The 22,375-nt window shown below is 38.0% G+C and overlaps 1 protein-coding gene across 11 annotated transcripts in view; it reads left to right on the forward strand.

Annotated features, from left to right (window-relative positions):
- Nucleotides 1–22,375, forward strand: part of LOC105835035 (high affinity cationic amino acid transporter 1) — a 207,955-nt gene that overhangs the window by 22,358 nt on the left and 163,222 nt on the right. For 3 of the 11 annotated variants that reach the window (XM_036284961.1, XM_036284965.1, XM_036284967.1), the window contains exon 1: nt 7,177–12,490. The exons of 6 other annotated variants lie outside the window; for them this stretch is intronic. In XM_036284961.1, coding sequence (XP_036140854.1) covers nt 12,486–12,490 — 5 coding nt within the window. In that variant the 5' untranslated portion in view covers nt 7,177–12,485. Of the gene's footprint in view, nt 1–7,176; nt 12,491–22,375 lie in introns of those variants that run through there. 2 more of the 11 variants (XM_036284964.1, XM_036284963.1) reach the window with 1 other exon arrangement.

The raw sequence follows: 22,375 nt of genomic DNA on the forward strand, positions 1-22,375 counted from the left end.
GATGAGTAGTGTGACGTAGAGTTGTGCATTGGTTAAATATTGATAACATTGTAAGGATAAGAACCATCTTTTGTCACCAAGAGATATCGGCATTATACAAGTTACTAGTAAATCAAAAAATAAAAATTAGTATTACTAAAAACATTTGCAAGCTAATTAATAGTTTTTTTGACAATTACAATAACATTTAAGTGATCATAATTCTATATCACACAACATCTCATCTACCTCATCAACACTAGTGTAAAATCTGAGCTTGTTACTCATTAATTAATTAATTTTACATTGGTATTAATAATTAAATAGATGAAGTGTGACGTAGAGCTGTGCATTTGTTAAATATTGATAACGCTGTAAGGATAAGAACTATCTTGTTCGAGACTAGAACAGTTTTATTAGAATTTCAGCATTTTTTTTGCTCTTTTATCCGCAAGTAGTGAAAGCTGCTGACAGCCATCGCGCTCGTTGTAGTTCGTCCATTCGATGCACCTAGTCGCACAGCGCTGTCACTAGCTCATCACGTGCGCTTCTTTCGTTTTCTCGCATCGTGGTAACTATGCAAAACATGCCCAAAAAAGAGCATGTCAAATCGATGCCCAAATAAGGCATGAAATCAGTTCCCTTGCCGCCCCTCTTTCTCCTCTGCGATCGCGATTGTCCTAAGACGAATAAAAATAATCAGTCTCTCGCAGCGCAGCATCGACATTAGATCGTTCCGCTGATCTCTCCCGTCATCCGCCGATCTTAGCTGCGGGGATTCATTTCCGTTCCATCCCTAGCACTCGTGTCGTGATAGTGCAATTAATTATTCCGCTACTGCCAAGTATTTCTTAAGTTCGCGTATTCGCGTGAATGTGTGAGTGCATTACGTAAATGCGCGGATGCCCGTATCTCTTTCGCGAACGTCCTCTGCCTCGTGCACAAGATCTCCGTCGGATCGCACGCAAGATTTCCAAGTTCGCGAGAGCTTCGATCTAGAGGCTCTTCAAGATCTCCGCGTCGACTACAGGCAGCGTAATAACAGGACATTTCAGGATCTCCGTAAAATTGTAAAGAGATACGGCTCGCCCCTCGCTCTGAACGTCCGTGTCAATAAATTATTAAGTGTGAGTGACATCATCGCCTCCTCTTTTCTCCCTATCACCACCTACGTTCCCCCCGTGAATCTACCGCATTCCTCCTATCACCACTCGCTTCGCGTCCCAAACGGGACGAATTCTGGCATTATCCGCGCGATCGCGTTTAATCTACGCACGCGCATTCATATCTTTTGCCACCAAGGAAGCAGCAATTATATACGTTACTAGTAAACTAAAGAATAAAAATTAGTATTATTAAAAACATTGAAAGTTTTATTCAAGCTAAATAATAGTTAATATTACAGCAACATTTAACTGACCCACATCTCTATATCGAGTGAGTCCCAGATGCGCACAGTAATAAACGGACACAGCAGGCTGAGTGAAACGGACACAGTAACAAACGAACACAGACCAAACGGACACAGTAATCAATAGACACAGTAACAAACGAACACAATAACAAACGGACACAGTAACAAACGAACACAGTAACAAACGGACACAGTAACAAACGGACACAGTAATAAACGGACACAGTAACAAACGGACACAGACCAAATGCGCACATTGCACATGCGCACGGACCAAATGCACACACGGAAAGTCGCAAACCCATATGATGCAGTGAATGCTTTACACGCACGCACGCACGCACGCACGCATGCACGCACGCACGCACGCACGCACGCACGCACGCACGCACGCACGCACGCACGCACGCACGCACGCACGCACACACGCACGCACACACACACACACGGCGGGTGCAAGGGGGGACTTCGCCCCCCTCCCGCCCCGTCGGTAGAGGTGCCTGAAAAGTCACAACCCATGTGGTAAGTTTGTTGATTACTGTGTCCGTTTGGTCTGTGCGCATTTGGTCCGTGCGCATTTGGTCCGTGTGCATCTGGTCCGTGCGCATTTGGTCTGTGTCCGTTTCACTCAGCCTGCTGTGTCCGTTTATTACTGTGCGCATTTAGGACACTCCCTCAACCACTCCCGACGTTGCTTGACTTCGAAGATCGTACGCATCCTAATGCTTCGTGATGATCCATGAATACTTTATGTTAATTCATACATATTTGTTATAGATTATTTTAATAGATGTTGTCAGAAGGATGAAACATGTATAATTAACTTATATTTTTATAAATAAATATAAAGTATTACAATTTTTTACTGATTTTCACATATGCGAAATAGTATGTGAAATATGAAAAGATCTATTTTTGCTGTTCGTAAAAAAATAAAAAAATAGATGTCATTTCTTATAATTTTTGAGTATTGTTAATATGCCATATTGTTTCAATAAGTGCAATGTTATCTTAATCTCCACTTTCTTTATGTTCCGATGTTTTAATCTGTGCTTCAGAGATTTTATTTATTTAATAAAATTTAATAAATAAAACCTCTGTTAATTTAATAAATAAAACGCTTTTGTGAGTCTTTCATTACATAGATTCACTTCCTCTTTACACTTGATTTACGCTCCATAATTAGTGAAGCTTCCCAACCATAATTTAAATATTAAAAAAAATGTTATTCTAAACAACTTTTTAAATGTGAAATAATTATAACAGAAATATAAAATAAGTGTTACGTAAATATTATTTTAAATAATTTATTAAAATCTTAAATTAATATTAAAAAATGTTAATTAAATATTATATAAATATATGTGCTAGATTATTATTTCAAATAATTAATTATTGTAACATAAATATTAAATCAATATTAAATAAACATTTTTTAAATATTTTTTTAAAGATTTAAATAAATATTATATAAATATTAAAAAAAATGTTATGTAAATATTATTTTAAACGTTTCATTAAAATGTTAAATTAATATTAAATAAATATTAATTAAATATTATATAAATATTTGTCCTAAATCACATTATTTTAAGTAATTAATTAATAAAACATAAATATTAAATTAATATTAAATTAATATTTTTTAAATATTATTTTAAATATTCTTTTAAATTTAAAATAAATTTTGAATAAACATTAAATAAATGTTACATAAATAATTTTCTTAAACTATTATTTTTAATAAAAAATTAATAATTTATAAATATTAAATAAACGTTGAATAGAACAGAATAGCTTTATTGCATCCCTTTAAGGGGTATACAAGGCGCTTTTTTCACGGAGCGTTTCCGAATCGTTTACATTCTTAGCCCCTCTACTCCCGAACCGACCTGGCCATGTGCGACCCTTACAATCTGTTACCCCCCACTCCCTTCGCACGCCCTTACTCCCCTACCCCACCCCCCTCTCTCCCTCCACTGTCCCCTCTTTCTCGCTCTCTTTCCATTTCTTGTCTGCTTTCTTCTTTTACCTCTCCTCCTCGATCTCCTCTTTCCTTTTTCATCATGGGACTTCTCCTCCTCCTCTCTCTTTCCTGTCTTCCTCTGCTCTTCTCCCTGTTCTCCTTCGCTTTCTTTGTCTTACCATCTCTTTCTATCCTAGTCTTCTCTTCTTTCCATGTCTCTCTCCCCACCATCCTCTGTCTCTTCCTAAGAACATAAAACACAAATTATACAATATACCGCTACTCTCCCTCCCCTTCCTCCCCCTCCATCTCTTCACCCCTTTAATTCCCTTCCCCTTTTCTTCCACCTCGCCTATTTCTCACTTTTCTGTCCCTTTATTCCACACCCATTCCACCCCGTCCACTCACATACTTCTATTCCCTACATACACTTTCTTTCCCTTATTCCTCTCCTCATTTGCCCTTTCCAGCATTCTCCACCTGATTTTTCTCTCCTCCATTGTCAAGTCCTCATCTAACATCACCTCCCAGCGACTCTTAATCTCCGCCCTCCTCTCTAACAAACAGTCTCTATCCTCTTCTCTCACCACCTCCGTAATCACCACTATCATCCCTCTTTCCCCCACTCTTTCCGTCATCATTCCTATTTCCACCTCCCTTCCCATTTCCCTCTTCATGATCACCTCTATTATCGCTTTTCTATCTATCGCCCCCTCCCCCTCCACTCCCCTCCATATTATGTTTCTTCTTCTCACCTCCCTTATTTTTCTCTCCCTCTTTGCTTCCCTCACCCTTTCCCACCCCTCTTTCTCCGCTCTCTCTGTCATACTTTTCTCCATTTCCCTTTCCATCCTTTTCCATGCCTTTACCCCCCTCTCCCATTTCCCGCCACTATCATCATTCCCCTCCCCGTCCTCCTCCTCTGTTCTCCTTGCGCTCTTCTCTTCCCTGCCAACTCCTCCTGCCTGTCCTCCCTCCTCTCTCCTACTATCTTGGCTGCTTCCTTCCTTCTCACTTTTCTCCTCGCCTTCTCGCCTCTCCTTCTCCTCTTCTCTTCTGTCTCCTGCCACCAGCTCTCCTCGTCTCTGTCCTTCCGCCTCTTCCCTTCCTCTCCTCTCTCTTCTCTTCTCCTCCCGTTCTCGCCATCCCCCATCTTCTCCGCCCTCTTCTCTCCATCCGACTGTTCATCTCCCTTCCCCCTTCGCTCTCCTCTATCGTCCTGCCTGTTCCTCTTCTTCCTCATCTCTCTCTTTTCTTCGTCACCGTCCTGTTGAATTTCCTCCTTTCCATTGCTTCTTCTTTTTGCTCCTCGCATACTCCTCCTCTCCTCCCTCTCTCCTGCTTCCTCTTCTTCCCGTCTCAGTCCTTCTCCTTCCAGCGCCTCTAACCTTTCTTCCAAGCCTCTTAACCTCTCTCTAATTTCCCTCAGCCCCCTCGTAACTTTCCACCTCAATTTTCTTAACTCTCTTCCCAGCTCTTTCATCCTCACTTCCTCCCTTACTTCTCTCTTCTCACCACTATTCCTCTTCTCTGTACCCGGCACTTTCTCTCCCTTCACACTCTCTCCTTATCTTTCTTACTCGGTAATCGCTCTTTCCTCTCGTGTGTTGAAATCACATCTAGCGTCACGTACCATCGATGGACCACGTGTGCGGAACTCCGCGTTCTCAAACACGCCATTCTGCCCTGACACTCTTGCCAACTTTACTCTGCTTCCACACTACCATTCTCCTCTTTCCACCAGATGACGCTCCTCTTCCTCTTCACGTCCTCGTTACTGTATCACTGCGCCCGTACCGCCATCTGTCTTCCGTCACTCCTTTTTTCCTCTCCATCGAAACTCTCCTCTGATTGTATCTCTCTAGCGCCCTCTCTCTGACCTCTTCTTTTCGCTTACTGCCTCCATCTTCCCTGCCTTCTTCTCTCGTTACTCCGATATATTCCCCGATACTTCCATCCTCATATCTTCTCACCTCCTTCCTCTTTTCACTTCCCTCCAATTACCCGTTCGTTTCCCGATCTTCTCTTCCTGCATTTCCACTTCTTTCCTTCTTCTCTCTCACTTTCCACCTGCACATCACCTTTCACTCCGGAGCTCTCCGTAATATCTCTACTCTTATCCGCGCCATTTTTATCCCCCAATAAACGTTAAATAAACGTTTTATAAATATTTTTTTAATCATTATTTAAAATAAATAATTAATATAAAATAAATGTTTAATAAATATTAAATAAACATTATTTGTACAATAAACGCTAATAATGTAAAAATAATCAAAAATAAATATTGAAAAAACATTTATAAAATATTGCTTGCTGATTGGGAATGACATCGTTGGTTATTTATTTAACGGCTGTTTAAATTTTGTGCATTCTAATGTAATAAAAGGGAACTTTAATAAAGTACATGCAAAAGTTCCACCTTGCGTAAGGGTCTTGCTAATCTTTTCAGTCATTTATTATTTTTAGTATATGAAGACTTTTTTATTTAGTAAGGCAAAGATTTAACACGTATATTTATTATTAGTTATCATTAGAATACAAGGAAATCATTATAACTACGTATGCATTTTAAATTCGCGCCTTTATTTCAAGCACACGACCACTGAGCATGCGTATATGGCCGCGAAGCATGCGCACATGGCCGCGGAGCGTGTTCATGTCGCTATATTTCGTCGATATGACAGGTTTCTTAACTTGAATATTCGTCTTAACAATTAATATCTCGCTTCCCGGGGCAGAGCGACGCTTTTTTCTGCCAGATTCGTTCGTTTGAAGCAAAATTGCATCGAATAAGCATAACTACATCGATATTTAAATATGAGTGCCTAAACTAAATAATTACCAAGAACATTTAGCACAAAAATCTCATATATTTTGTATATTTTTAATAGATTTGTTGTTATATTATAATCTCATACTGTCATTTAACGCGAGCGTCGCGAGCACGTGACTCAACACGGTGCGCGATCAGTGTTGGCAGATGGGACGGAATTTTCGTGCATGCATGGCGGACGCGGCCACACTGAAGTAGCTATAAGCGAAAAGATGTGCCGGTGGTCGCCCGTAATAAATTATAAAAATAAACTATATAAAGTATAAAACAATATATAATTAAGACACACATACACACTGTAAAAATGTAATTACTGGAAAAGGAAAGTTACAAAAAGTTCATAACACACTGTTAATATTAAAATAAAATATTTTATTTGGCAGAAATATAGAATACAAACATTTGTTGCTAGGATAAGGAAAACTGCCAAAAACCTTACCAGTATTCTTTACAAAACAAGAATTACTTACAAAATTAAACATCTTTTTTACATAACAATATTTAATTTAAAAAAGGAACATTGTTACTAATGTAAAAATACCAAATTAATTTACTTTATATGTTAAAAGAATAATAAAATCGTATTTTTTAATTAAAGCTATAATAAATGTGTAATTAACATATATAATATTAATGTTTTTTAAATTAAACGTAATAATTATAACAATAAAATTTATTTATTATTAACAATAGTAAAATTTTATTAATTTAAAAAATTAATAAGATTTAAGAAAAGTAAGAAACAAAAACAGTACAATAAAAAAAAACTAAATGCACACTAATTGCACAAAAATTGCTCTAACATAAAAAAAATACTGCTCAATAAAAATAATTATACATAATTATAAATAATTAAAAAATTTTAAATAATTATAAATAAATAATTATAAATTGTAAATAAAAAACTAATAATAATTATAAATAAATAATTATAAATTATAAATAAAAAACTAATAAAAATTATAAATAAATAATTATAATTTATAAATAAAAAACTAATAATAAAATATTGCACAACAAATTGTACTATTATAATATAATATAAAATTAAAATGCTCTGAAAAATAATAATAAATAAAAAGCACTTGAAAAGAGAATAGCATGTACAAACAGAGCAGAATAAAATAGTAATGCATAAAAAGAGTAATGGCTAGATGAAACAATCAATGCGAAAGCTGTTGCGGAAAATAATTTTAAAAAATTTAAAAAAAAATTGAACATTATTAGATGGATTTTGATCTCCATATAAATTTGCCATATTATGCAGTTCTAAATGTCTAGCATCTACCTCAAAATTAGTGCAATTAATATTTTTATCTTGAAAGCTGGACCGGACTATACAAATTGCGGAAAGTGTATCATTTGCTAAACGATTACGTTTTTTATTTTTGACATCTGTAATTACAGAAAAAATTCTTTCGGTCTCAGCATTTGAGTGTGGAAGAGAAAGGACTATTTCAATTAATAATTCTAAAGTTGGAAACATTTTTGTTCCATCAAAATTTGTAGACTCCAATATATTTTTCCACATCTCATCTATTTCTAGAGAAGCTAACTCTTCTTTCTTTTTTTCATCAAAAATTGATGGCAGAATTCGCCATTCAAATGCTAACTGCGTTACATTACTAAGTTTTATTTGTTCGGCAATATATGTTAAATCTCTAATTTTAGTTCGACTTTCATTATCTAAAACTATTTTCGGATCTAAAAATGACAATTGTTCAAAAAGAATATCTTGACATGGTAAACGCTTTAACATTTCTTGAACTGCAGTAACATAAAAATCTAAACATTTTAATTTGATTTGTTGCACGCACTCTACAGATAAAGTTTTTAAAAAGCTTTCACACTCCGGTCCCACATATATTTCGTTGATGTGTTATATATTCTTTTTATTATTTAAGTCTAAAGTAAAAATATTATTTAAGACATTAAACTTTACAAAATTTTGAGCAAATTGAAATATTAATTGTTGACTATTTTTATACAACGTGTGAACTAAAATATTACGTGACTGAAATAAAGCGTTAAAGTTATTTAAAAAATTTAAAGAATATTGCAAAAATAATTAATATGCTTTAATTGAATTGTCATTAAAGTGTTCTAAAATAGTTTCCGCGGATTTTAATTTATCCTCAACAACAGCTAAAATAAAATAATTTTTTAAAACTTTCCAATTTTCGAGAAGTCTAACAACGCATTTTTGAAAACTAAGCCATCTAGTATTTGAAAGTTTTAATATTTTATGTCGATCTACATTTAAAAAATCTTGGAATTCTGTTAAAATTGCACATCTCTTTGCACTGCCCGAAATATAAGTAGCTACTCTTTTAATTAAGTTTTCACAAGACGAAGGTAATTTTTCGCAAGCTTTCCTGGCCACAAGTGCAGATGAATGACAAATACAATTTAAAGTAATTAATCCCGGAACTTCTAATTTTAAGCGACTCATAAATGAATTATTGCATACTACCATAACGGATGCGTTGTCACATGCTAATCCGACAATGTTTTTAATAGAAATTTCTTTTTTTTGTAATAAATTTTTAAATAACTCAAAAATTTTACTGGATGAACAATCTGTCGCGTTTAATGATAATAAATCTAATAATTGAGTACTAATTTTTTTGTTCAAAGAGGAAACATATCTAACAAGAATGCACATTACTTTAGTGTCCGCAATATCAGTACTCTTATCAACTAAAATAGAAAATTTACAAGTTTTTAAATTTTCAAAAAGTTTTTGAGATTCACGTTTGGCAAGAACATTTTTTACAATATATAAACATTTTTTTCGAGCAAGTGAAAGTGTGCATGTACAACTTTAGAATCAATACTAATATCTTTTAACAACGGAACCAAATGATCTACAATACTGAAAGCAACGTTATGTTCCGCGAGACACGCTGCTAATTTAATTTCGGCACGTTTGACTCTATCTTTATGTGACAAAGAATTATCATTATTGATGGTTTTATAATTCGATGAATTTACTTTTTCAATATGTTTAACCGTGTGTAAATGATTAATTAAATCAGATATACGGCAATTGATACTTTTATTACATGCCATGCAAAGCGCTCTATTTTTTGAAGGATGAGAAGCCAACTATCTTTTAAAACTACTTTCATCTAGCCATGAAGCTTGAAATTCTCTAATTCTACGTTTCTTAACAGCTCCTTTATTACCAGAATCCATCATGCATAAATATAAATAAATATAATTACCTGTATTTAATCTCTCGCGACGGAGGAGTTTTGGCACCCACAACACTACGCACGCCACATTATTGGTATTCTGCGCACTATTGCCGCGCATGCGCGAAAATTCCGTCCCGCCTGCCATCACTGTGCTCGATGCGCGAGCAAGGCTGTTGTTTCAGGAGTGGGGAGTCAAGTATAGACTGCGACGTTATTTTTTTCGCGTCTACAACTTCGTCGTGCTCGTGACTCTCTTTACTATAAGTTGGGCGCCAGGCGCGGAATCCGCGCCGCACAAAACTCGCGAACTCTCGGTACTTCGCACGACGACCGAATGCCGGCTAGCCCGCCTCCACACGAAATGGCAGAGGAGCGAGGTTCTTTCTCGGTACGCGGAATAGGAGAGGAGAGGTCTCGCATTAACGACTCGATAGAATTAATGAGAAGCGTATATTGAGAATAGATATATCGACAATTCTATTTGACAAATGTGAATTGGTCGTTCGACACTATATTACACGACTGTCACATACTCGACGTGAGATTTGCATGTATCGAATACTACACTCTATAGGCTACACACAAAGTTTGACAATATAACACGCGACTTTAGCAACAGACGGGATAGGCTTCGACGAATGGCGCGTCTTTCTCGTAGGTATCCTCTCCTACGGAAGCTTGCCTCGATAACGCGTACATAGCTCGCGCTCTCGATACGCGGCAAGTGAATCCCAGTGATAACAATTTACACACTATCCCGTCGCGAAACTTTATTTCTTACACAAATACAGAGATCGACATACTCCTCGAGGGAGGAGACAATAGGCGCAATAAGTAATCTATACGGGGCGGAGATCGACACGGCCCTGCTACGCGGTGACTCGACTCTCGGTATCCCGAATACAATTATTTCGCCCACCGAATGCTCGGGTAATTACGTCTTACGAAATGCCGGGCCGGCCGTTCCGCGCTTACCGCGTGGTCGAAGTGGTGGCCTTACAGAAGTTGGCGTCGTCGAGGGCCGAGGAACCGCTCTTATGGATGTCTCACCGAACAGTGACGAACCGTGAGCGGTCGGGGGCGCCGCGGACGCCGGCAGCGGCCCGCGCATCGATCGCGCTTCAATCCGCGCACATCGATCGCTAGTCGATGGGGGGTCCTCTGCCAGTCCTATAGAGTCCCAGCGTCCGAGGGTGCCTCTGTTCGTGACGCCGCGCGATTTGAAGGCCGCGGATTGCACGTCTCGATGTCCTTCGCCGTATCGGCTGCTGCTGGACCGGCTCGGGGTTGATCAGGTCCCGTCCGGCTTACTCCTCGAGGCCGTGGCTACAGCGCCGGCTGGGGCTTCCTCCACCCTGGTCGTCGGGTGTAAGGGCGCACGCTCTCTCCCCGGCGTCGTCTCAGGCTGCACCGGACTGCTGTTCCTCTCTCTACAATAAAGTATAACGGCAGTGTTTGTTCCTTGACTTTTCTAACGTACCTCAATACTGTACGCAATTACTTGCCTTTGCTCGCTGTCCTCCGGCTGTCCGGGGCCCCGCCGCTCGGTCGTCTATGCTTCTTCTTAACATTCCCTCGACGGCTACTCTATCAATTACAACTGGTAGTCGTGGCACACCACTTCTCCCGCGGATCGCGACTTCCGCTTGGCGGATACCTAAGTGACTTAATACTAAAAGAAATATTACTCAGAAAAGGAGAGGCCGTTTTCTCCCCCCCCCCCGGGGTAATAAGCGGCCCCAAATGACCTTGCCCGGTCGGGCCATCCGGCCCTTGTGACTGACGAAAAACGTCACGTCACAAGACACACGTTAGAAAAGGAAGAATCTGATTTAGACGTTGAAAAGAGAGGACTGGGTACATTTTCTCGTCTTGCCTCTCGCCCCTACGCGCCGATAGACACACGTATAGGATAGAAAAGGACGCACCTAGACGTTGAAAAGAGAGCTTGGGTACATTTTCTCGTCTTGCCTCTCGCTTCTTACATGCCTACAAGATTGACGACGACGGCGACCACGACGACGTATCTTAAATGAAATTTCTGACATTTGGACTTTGCATCGTGATATCTCCTCCCATAGATTACGTAGAGAAAAAATAAAAACAGTTTTCTTATACAAATCGACCCCAAGCTTTCGATTGAGCCTAGTTAAAACTCGATCGGTTTAGCCGTTTCTGAGATCCGATAATCTTGAGTGCTCGCAAGTCGCGTACTTGCATAAAAGAGCACGATCGGGTTTGCGCTGCACTTTCGCTTGGCGCGAGTCACTACCGTGTCTCTTGATCAACTTTATAAAGCTTAAATGTGAAGTTTGAAGACGCTACGTTATTTAATATTTGTTTGGCAGCCATCAATATGTAATGAACTCTCTCACAAGGGAAATGCACCAAGTGTTAACCGCGAATGGATATGTGTTATATATCGTTCAAAAAGTCTTGTCAAGTAGAATTTATGTGTGCAATATTTCGCTTCAATGGCGCCTTTAGAGGGCGCTATGCGTAATGTAATTTACATAACTATTTGAGTTTTTATAAAAGCTAATTGGAGTTTTTGCTTCAAAAATAGTATCAAATAAAAGGTGTCTAGTATAATTAGTTGCATACTAGTTTTATTTAGGATATTTTACTTAATTCAAGATAAATTGCATTTTTTATTTTATTTTAAAAGTACAAAAAGTCCAAAAACCAAAAAGTTATCGATAATAAGATACTTTAATATAATATAAATTGCACTTTTTATTTTATTTTAAAAACAAAAATAAAATAAAGAAAAAACCAAGAAACTAATAGTAGAGTTTTTAAAGTAAAAAAAAAAACAAAAACGAAAAAGTCAAAAAGTTATTACTAATGAGATACTTTAATATAACATAAATTGCACTTTTTATTTTATCTTATCGTTAATAACAAAAATAAAGAAAAAAAGATGTTGCTGACGATCGAAACACAGTTTCAGTCCAACCAATATCAAAGCCGAGCTAGATTCTACTCTGGGGGAGTCTGCTCCTTCGTTTACAACAGTAAAATATTGGGTGGCAGAGTTTAAACGAGGCCGTACGAGCTGCGAAGACGAACATCGCAGTGATCGACAAAATGAGGTAATCACGCCAGAAATGGTGAAGAAAATCCATAAAATCGTATTGAATGATCGTCGACTGAAAGTGCGTGAGCTAGCAGACACCATAGGCATTTCAAATAGTGCTATACATCGCATATTGACTTAAAATTTGGAAATGAGAAAGCTGTGCGCAAGATAGGTGCCGCGTTTGTTCACATCGCGATGGCAAAAATCAATGATTTAAAGTTTGAATTGCTTCCTCACGCAGCCCTATTCGCCAGATTTAGCCCCCTCGGATTATTTTCTCTTTCCAAACTTAAAAAATTGACTGGTAAAAGATTTGCCAACAATAAAGAGGTAGAATTTGTGGTTGATGGCTATTTTAAAGAATTCGACGGTTCTTACTATAAACAGGATATCGAAGCTATTGAACATCGCTAGTAAAAGTGTATCGAGCTAAAAGGAGACTGTTGGAAAATAATGATTTTTTCCCAAATTTTTTGTGTTTTCTTTTTAGGTGTTTTTTTTTACTTCTAGGACCCAGATAGCACAAAAATATTCTTAGGACATCCAAAAGACATTCAGGACGTTTATGCCGGATATCCTAAGGATATGCTTTTTAGATCCTCGGATATCCTTCAGACATCCTGAAGACTAGTGGATGAAAGCCGTGTATGGTCATCTGGTAATCCAAGGGATATCATTTGGATCATTCTAAGGATGTCCATAGGACATATTAAAGACACTTCCTGGACGTAATGCTAGGATTCTTAAAAATCTCAAACAATCCAAAAAGAAAGGGATTTTAGCAGATATGAGATATGGATAAAAATTCCATACCTTAGGCTACGTTTCGAAACGTTATCCGATTGCTCTCAGGTATCATTCTGTCCTTCCCAGATAACAAAAAAATGTCTGCACAGTGACTGCACAATGCTTGCACGCGTGCTTAATAATCGTCACAGTGTGACTGCACAGCACCATGCAGATGCGTTCTCCTTTGAGACTCATATCGCTCGCACATGTGAGTGCCGCAAGCGTGCGGGCGATAGGAGCCTCATGTGAGTGTTCTAACTGAGACTCATATCGCTCGCATACATGCGGCACTCACGCGTGCGAGCAATATGAACTTTGAGTGTTAAATAATAAAATAATAAATATAATAAACATTTTTTGAACAAGCGAGCGAAAGAGAGAGAGGGAGAGAGAAAGAGAGATCGTAAAATTTAATCATTGCGTTATTTTATCCTGAATATTCACCTAATGTAATACCCAGCTAGCCAGGCCTGTTAAAATCACATATCGTGAAAGCTTTACAGCAAGAATTGTTTCAATTTTGACAAATATTTTATGACAAGTAATTGTCTGCTACTTTGTCTTCTAAAAGTTTCGAACAAATTTACGGCAAAAGTTTTTATCACACGAGGCTGCAAATAACAGAAAAAGACTTGTACATAAATATTACGTAGAGAAATTACAACATTTGCTCCGACACGATAAAATGCAAAATTTAAGCAAATAACAGAGCAAACCTTGCTACACGACATGACAATAAATTTATGGCAGAAACAGAAAATCTTGTTAAGCATAGAATAACGGCAAATTAGTAGCAAGAACAAAATAAAACTTGCCGAGCACACTTTTGCAACAAAATTGCGACAAGGTGTGTCCGTAAACAGCTTAGTTTTTGCTGGCAAGGTTTGTCGCAAATAGTATGACGCACATTTTATGCAAATAATAGGGTTGCATTATCGGGTTTTAAACTTTATTTCTGGGACTTTACTATCTATCTCGAGAGGGCGTATTTCTCGTGAAAAAGATTTACTGGATTAATAAAAGGGGCTTGTCGAGAACATAGAACCAAGTACGATTGCACCATTCACGTATGATATTGGACTAATCAGTCCAATATTTCATTTTTGTTGATCTTAATTTCGACAAGATGTGTCTTGTTCTTGCCACAAATTTGCTATCATATTGTGCATGGCAAGGTTTGCCTTGTTTTTGCCACAAAGGGCATAGCGGAATAAGCAGGTGAAATCTGCCCCCGCACTAATCGAGCTCAAATTGATGTCATTAGTTGGCACCCTTGAGATGTAAAACTTCCCCAAATATTAATTACAAAATTGCATTTTTGGGGGAGTTATGGAGGGGGAAAGAAAAATAAAGAAAGTGGTTTTTTTCGAAAATGGTTGGACCGATTTTAATGAAAAAAAAATATGTTGTAAACATCATTTAGACAAGTTTGAGAAAATTTTAAGTAATTTTTGTGGTAAAAAAAACCCGATAAAAAAATTTTTGAATTTTTTATGAATTTTTTGGGGGGTGATAGTTCTGAGATACCACTTTTATATTTTCACAAAAACATCTCTAGATTTTCTTCTTTAACACATTTTTTTTTTAAATTAATCGGAGTGGTGGAACATGGTTAAAAATAATAATTCACACTGCGCCGCCGTGCCGCGCCGCGTCGGCTGGGCGACCGGGCCGCGGCGCACGGCGATTGTTGTCATGTTGAACTTACATACTAGTTGCAGTGTTGCAATGTTTAGTTGCCAAGAAAAATTATAATATAATATAAAATATAATAACACATATAATATTTCCAGGACGTCTGCAATTAGCCTATAAAACTTATCGTTTCGGCAGTTTACCACGAAGAAATCGCCTCTCACATTATCTATCATCGAGGTGCTTTTTTAATGTGAGTTCCCTTGCCTCTCACATTATCTATTATCGGGGTGCTTTTTTAAAGTGAGTTCCCTCGTCTCCTACATTATCTATTACCGAGGTCCTTTTTCAAAGTAATTCCCCTCGCCTCTCACATTATCTATTATCGGGGTGCTTTTTTAAAGTGAGTCCTCTTGCCTCTCACATTATCTATCATCGGGGTGCTTTTTTAAAATGAGTCCCCTCGCCTCTCACATTATTTATCATCGGGGTGCTTTTTTAATGTGAGTCCCTTTGCCTCTCACATTATCTTTTTGGCGAATGGACTCACATTAAAAAAGCACCTTGATGATAGATAATGTGAGAGGCGAGAAAATTCACATTAAAAAAGCACCCCGATAATAAATAATGTAAGAGGCAAGGGGACTCACTTTAAAAAAGCACCCCGATAATAGATAATGTGGGAGGCAAAAGAACTCACATTAAAAAAGCACACCGATGATAAATAATGTAAGAGGCAAGGGGACTCACTTTAAAAAAGCACCCCGAACATATGGAATTTAAAAACGTACTGCAATCTCCTCGTGATGAACTGCCGAAACGATAAGTTTTATAGCCTAATTGCAGAGACTGAGTCCCAGATGCGCACAGTAATAAACGGACACAGCAGGCTGAGTGAAACGGACACAGACCAAATGTGCACAGACCAAATGCACACGGACCAGATGAACACGGGCCAAATGCGCACGGACCAAATGCGCACAGTCGCAAACCTATGTGGTGCAGAGAATGCTTTACACACACACACACACACACACACACACACACACACACACACACACACACACACACACACACACACACACACACACACACACACGGCGGGGGGGGGTGCAAGTGGGGGCTTCGCCCTCCTCCCGCACCTACCCCGTCGATAGAGATGCCCGAAAAGTCGCAACCCATGTAATAAGTTTGTAGGTTACTGTGTCCGTTTGGTCTGTGCGCATTTGGTCCGTGCGCATTTGTTCCGTATGCATCTGATCCGTGCGCATTTGGTCTGTGCGCATTTGTTCTGTGTCCGTTTCACTCAGCCTGCTGTGTCCATTTATTACTGTGCGCATCTAGGACGCTCCCATTGCAGACGTCCTGGAAATATTATGTGTGTTATTATATTTTATATTATTATATTATAATTTTTCTTGGCAACTAAACATTGCAACACTGCAACTAGTATGTAAGTTCAACATGACAACAATCGCCGTGCGTCGCGGCCCGGTCGCCCAGCCGGCGCGGCGCGGCACGGCGGCGCGGTGTGAATTATTATTTTTAATCATGTTCCACCACTCCGATTAATTTAAAAAAAATGTGTTAAAGAAGAAGATCTAGAAATGTTTTTGTGAAAATATAAAAGTGGTATCTCAGAACTATCACCCCCAAAAAAATTCATAAAAAATTTTTTTATCGGGTTTTTTTTACCACAAAAATTACTTAAAATTTTCTCAAATTTGTCTAAATGATGTTTACAACATATATTTTTTTCATTAAAATCAGTCCAACCATTTTCGAAAAAAACCACTTTCTTTATTTTTCTTTCCCCCTCCATAACTCCCCCAAAAATGCAATTTTGTAACTAATATTTGAGGGTTTTACATCTCAAGAGTGCCAACTAATGATATCAATTTGAGCTCGATTAGTGCGGGGGCAGATTTTACCTGCTTATTCCGCTATGCCCTTTGCTATTATGCAATGTACAGCAAGGTTTGCTCTATTCTTGCCACAAATTTGCTATCATATTGTGTACAGCAAGGTTTGCCTTACTGCAAATTTGTTCTTACTGCAAATTTGTTATGCTTTACTAGCCAATTTTACCCTGTTATTTGCATAAAATATGCGTCATACTATTTACAACAAGCCTTGCCAGCAAAAGCTAAGCTTAATGCGGACATACCTTGTCGTAATTTTGTTGCAAAAGTTTGCTCGAGTTTGCGGCAAACTTCGCGCAAAGTTTGTGTCATTTTGCTAGCTGTGTATTCTTACAGACTTATTAGAAAATAAGAATAATGTGAACGATATTTTAATCCAATGATATTTTATTAAGACGAAACGGGAAAGAGCTGAGTTAAGAATCAAATTATTTTTCCACTATGTATTAAATTGAATTAAATTATATATTGAATATATATTACTTTGTGTTAAGAACGAAAAAGAAATACAAATTAAAGATAAATATAATACTTATTTACAAGTACGTAACTAACAAGGGAACGGTCGGGGCTATCCCTTACCGACTTTGATGAGCATTGGATATGTTATAAAGCATCAAAAAAGTTCAAAAACCCGTATTTTTTTATCGGCTTATCTCGAGGTTTAGGGGTTGTTTTAACGCCTATAAAAAACGTATTTTTTCATTTTTAACAAATATCTTCTAAAATATGAGGTATATGAAAAAATGTTTTATACAAAAGTTTTATAGTATTTTATACTCTTTGCAATGATGTATTCAATTCTTTTAAAAATGTCAAATTTTCATTTTTATTTTTTTTCTAGGGGTTATAACCCTAAAACTCGAGATAAGCTGATAAAAATACGGGTTTTTTTCTTTTTTGATGCTTTACAACATATCCAAAACCAACAAAATCGAGTGAGTCTCAGATGCGCACAGTAATAAACGGACACAGACCAAATACGCACAGACCAAATGCACACAGACCAAATGCGCACAGATCAAATGCGCACGGATCAAATGCGCACAGTTGCAAATCTATGTGGTGCAGAGAATGCTTTGCACACATACACACACACACACACACACACACACACACACATGGGGGGGGGTGCAAGGGAAACTTTTCCCCCCTCCTGCACTCACCCCGTCGGTAGAGGTGCCCGAAAAGTCGCAACCCATGTGGTAAGTTTGTTGGTTATTGTGTCCGTTTCGTTTGTGCGCATTTGGTCCGTGCGCATTTGGTCCGTGCGCATTTGGTCCGTGTGCATTTGGTTCGTGCGCATTTGGTCCGTGTGCATTTGGTCTGTGCGCATTGGGTCTGTGCGCATTGGGTCTGTGCGCATTGAGTCTGTGCGCATTTGGTCTGTGTCCGTTTCACTCAGCCTGCTGTGTCCGTTTATTACTGTGCGCATCTGGGACTCACTCGAAGTACCTACCCTATCGAAAGGTAAAATCAAGTATTCTGTAAGAAGCCGAAACAATTTGTCGAATATGATTATTAAATGTTAAATCGATCGAGAATAGCACGCCCGGATATTATCGACTGTCGGAAGAGTAGAATTATTAAGGGTGTAACTTACAAAAAATGGGGTATGTACGCGTGAAGCTGATAGTAAAGCATTTTGATACATTCAAATGGAGAGCATTCTCCTCACACCAAAACTCAAGCGAATTTAAATCGTGTTGCAACAATAGCGCATCCACAGGGCCATTGATCCGTCTGAATATTTTAAGGTCGTCATATAAAAGGAAGCTACAATATTTAAAATGGGCACCAATGTCATTTATAAATAAAATAAATAAAAGATGGCCGAGATGAGACCCTTGCGGAACACCAGATGTGACATTCACTGTTCTTGAAAAACTGTTTTTAAATTTCACTATTTGAGTTCTGCCACAAAGAAAGCTTTTTATCCAGCGCAACAGGGACCCGTCAATCCCTAATAAACAAAGTTTAAACAACAAGCGCTCATGCCCAACCGTGTCAAATGCCTTTCTAAAATCAGTGTATATAGCGTCAACCTGGGAACCGTTCTCAACCACAGAGGTTAAAAAGTTATAATAGTTAACAAGATTAGTCGATGTTGACCGACCAAGCACAAACCCATGCTGCTCATCTATGATTAAATTTTTACTAATAAAACCAAGCTTGCGCGCAACTATACTTTCGAATATCTTCGGCACAACGCATTGTTTACAAATAGGACGATAGTTCGAGACTAATTGACGATCCCCACCCTTAAAGACGGGCAATACAAAGCAATTTTTCCACTGGGTCGGAAACAAACCCTCTCTCAAAGATTTGTTAAAAATCAGCCATAGAAATCTAGAAGCGATATATTTATATTAACGATTTTAATATTAATGGAGGGATGCCATCCAGACCCGTGGTCAGAGTCATGCGATAAATCGTCAATCGCCCCGAGCATCTCAGAAATACTTATGTCAAGTGAGAGGAGATCCAGAGAACACGATGCATTTCGCGCGCTATTCAGATCACCCCCACCTCCATCTCCACAAGTGTAGACCGATTCAAAAAAGTCTGCAAAACAGTTTGCAATTAACAAATCATCAGTAACTATTTTATCGGAGTGCAAAATATGAGAAGCACAAGATTTAGATGTTTTGCATTTTTTATAAATTTCCAAAATAAGCTAGAATCTAACGGTAAAGAGCATTCAGTATCCTCCACATAATTGTCCTAGCACACTGACGACAGAGATTTACATTTGGACCTTAAATGAGAGAATGTTAGGTAATCATTATAGGAGAAGGTTCGTTTATATTTCTGATGGGCAACTTTTTGGTCCTTATTAGAGTGATTAGATCTTTGGAGAACCATGCAGGGTAGGACAACTTCACAACGCTCCGAGAGGGAAGTGAGAGTAGAGGATGTCAGTTGATTCCTCCACAGATTTCCCAGCAAAAGCAGCATCCCAGTCAATAAGATTTAGATAATTGCAGATCTCCAAGTAGTCAGCACGCTCAAAGCACAGTCTACTTTATAGTCGAGAAAACAAGGTCAAGAACTTTTTCGCGCGAATTTTTTACTGAGTTATGCTGTAAGAAGTTACATAGATTAAAATATTCAGTAATCACATCAATGTTACCACTCTGCAGACCACCCGTTACATGATAATACAAGGAGGAGTTTGACTAGGATAAGTTAGGCAAATTGTAATCACCATATATAATAAATTGAGCGGATGGATAGGAATTCCAGACATCCATAAGCAGCGGCAATGAGATTTATAGATGTAGGTAGAAGAGTTAGGTGGAATATAGACGGCAACAAAAATATACTGACAAAAATTAATTTTAACTTCGACAAAAATATGCTCAACATTGGAAGAGGACACAACAATAGGACGGCAGTAAAAACAATTCCGAACCGCTATTATAACACCACTACCACGCAAGAAAACACTAGTGTGCTCATCTCTATCACATCTAAAAATCGAGAAATTCTTTAGCCCCAACTCAGTATCAGCAATAGTCAAGTTCAGCCACGTTTCAGTAAAGATAATAAAATCAGAATTTAAACTGCTAGCTGAGCTTGAAATAGACAAATCAAGTAAAACATACGTGACCATTTCGAACGTGGCCATTTCGAACGTGGCCGTTCTAAGCGCGCGCGCGCGCGTGTGTGTGTGTGTGTGTGCAAAGCATTCTCTGCACCACATAGCCCAGCAAACACAAAGTTACATGTAACGTGCCTGTTAGTTATAATTTCTCACTCAACAATGTAATTGTAATATAACACACGTGTTATATTACAATTACATTGTTGAGTGGGAAATTATAACTAACAGGCACGTTACATGTAACTTTGTGTTTGCTGGGAGGTTTGCAACTGTGCGCATTTGGTCCGTGCGCATTTGGTCCGTGTGCATTTGGTCCGTGCGCATTGGGTCTGTGCGCATTGGGTCTGTGCGCATTGGGTCTGTGCGCATTGGGTCTGTGCGCATTTGGTCTGTGTCCGTTTCACTCAGCCTGCTGTGTCTGTTTATTACTGTGCGCATCTGGAACTCACTCGTTTCTGAGAGCTCGAGTACTCGCGTAAAGAGCATGGTCCAGCTAGCGCTGCGCGTTCACTTGACGCGAGCCACTACCGTGCCTTTTAATCATTTATGTAACAAATTGTTTTTTATTCGGAACGTTACAGCCTGAGCATGATGGTTCAACTCCGTCTCCCTTCGGTATAATCACGACGACTTTATCACTGTCCACTGGCTCGTCAAAGCGTTTTCGCTTCCTGTCTTTGTAATGCGAAAAAAAAGTATCGCTGCCTCTGTACTGATTTCATACCTCTTTCATGTCACCCTATACCATTATTCCGAATTTACGATTTGTCTCCAACGAAAAATAGAGGAATTGCGCTCACAAATTTGAATATTTCCACCAATCGGACTTATCCCTCCTCTTTATATCTTTGACGTTGTACACGCTCACGCGAAGCAAAGACACACACACACACACACACACACACACACACACACACACACACACACACACACACACACACACACACACAGATAGCACAAAATATTTATAAAATATTTAAAAAATATTTATAAAAAAGAAAAATATTTATGATAAATGTTTTGTACATATTTTTATGTCCGAGTTTGTTAAATATAAAAAAAATTATGATAAACATTTATGAAAATATTTAAAATAAATATTTATACCATTATTATCAAATATAAAAAATATTTCAAGTTCATATATCATAAATATTTTTCAGTACATTTTAAAAATATATTCTATATATTGTTGATAATAATTTTTGTATCATTTCTAAATGGTTTATGAAAATAATTATATAATCTTTAAAAAATATTTTTTGAAAATAAATTTGTAAAATATTTATAAATATTTATGATAATATTTTGTGCTATCTGGGATAAAGTGTACGATAGAAATCGAGAATATGTGTCATGTCTTGGCCCATTTGAGAAGTTTACAGTTGACAGTGAAAAAGATATGGATGTGAAAAAAACACCAATACCGACGGTAAGCGAAAGAGGAAGACTGAGTTCAACAGGATCGACAGGAAGTGGCGGAAGCAGAGCGTGTCAACGGTGTCAACGTGGGCATGGATACGAAAATTGATTGGCTAATAAGAACTATGAAGGAGATAAAAGATGAAATGACATGTAAACGAGAAATAAAAATGCTGATTAAGGAAACAGTGCAAAAGGAAATAAAAGCTATTAAACAAGAAATGGAAGACTTACGAAAAGTAACACGAGGAGGAATGCAGGCGTCAGCGGAAAATATGCGCGGCAGTTGCAGTGAGACTACGAAGAAAAAAAAGGAAAACATTATAATCATCAAACCGAAGATTCAGCAAGAAAGTGAGATCACTGAAAAAATAATAAAAAAAAGGTTCACAGTAAGAATATGCCAATGGAGATAACAAAAGTACGAAAAGGAAGAGAAGGAACAGTAATTTTAGGCTATGAGACCGGAGAAGAAATAGATAAATTAAAAGATGTAGTAAGTACAGTCTAAGCTAGGTGACAA

The sequence above is a fragment of the Monomorium pharaonis genome, chromosome 3 (assembly GCF_013373865.1).
Source record: "Monomorium pharaonis isolate MP-MQ-018 chromosome 3, ASM1337386v2, whole genome shotgun sequence".
Taxonomy (NCBI): Eukaryota; Metazoa; Arthropoda; class Insecta; order Hymenoptera; family Formicidae; genus Monomorium; species Monomorium pharaonis.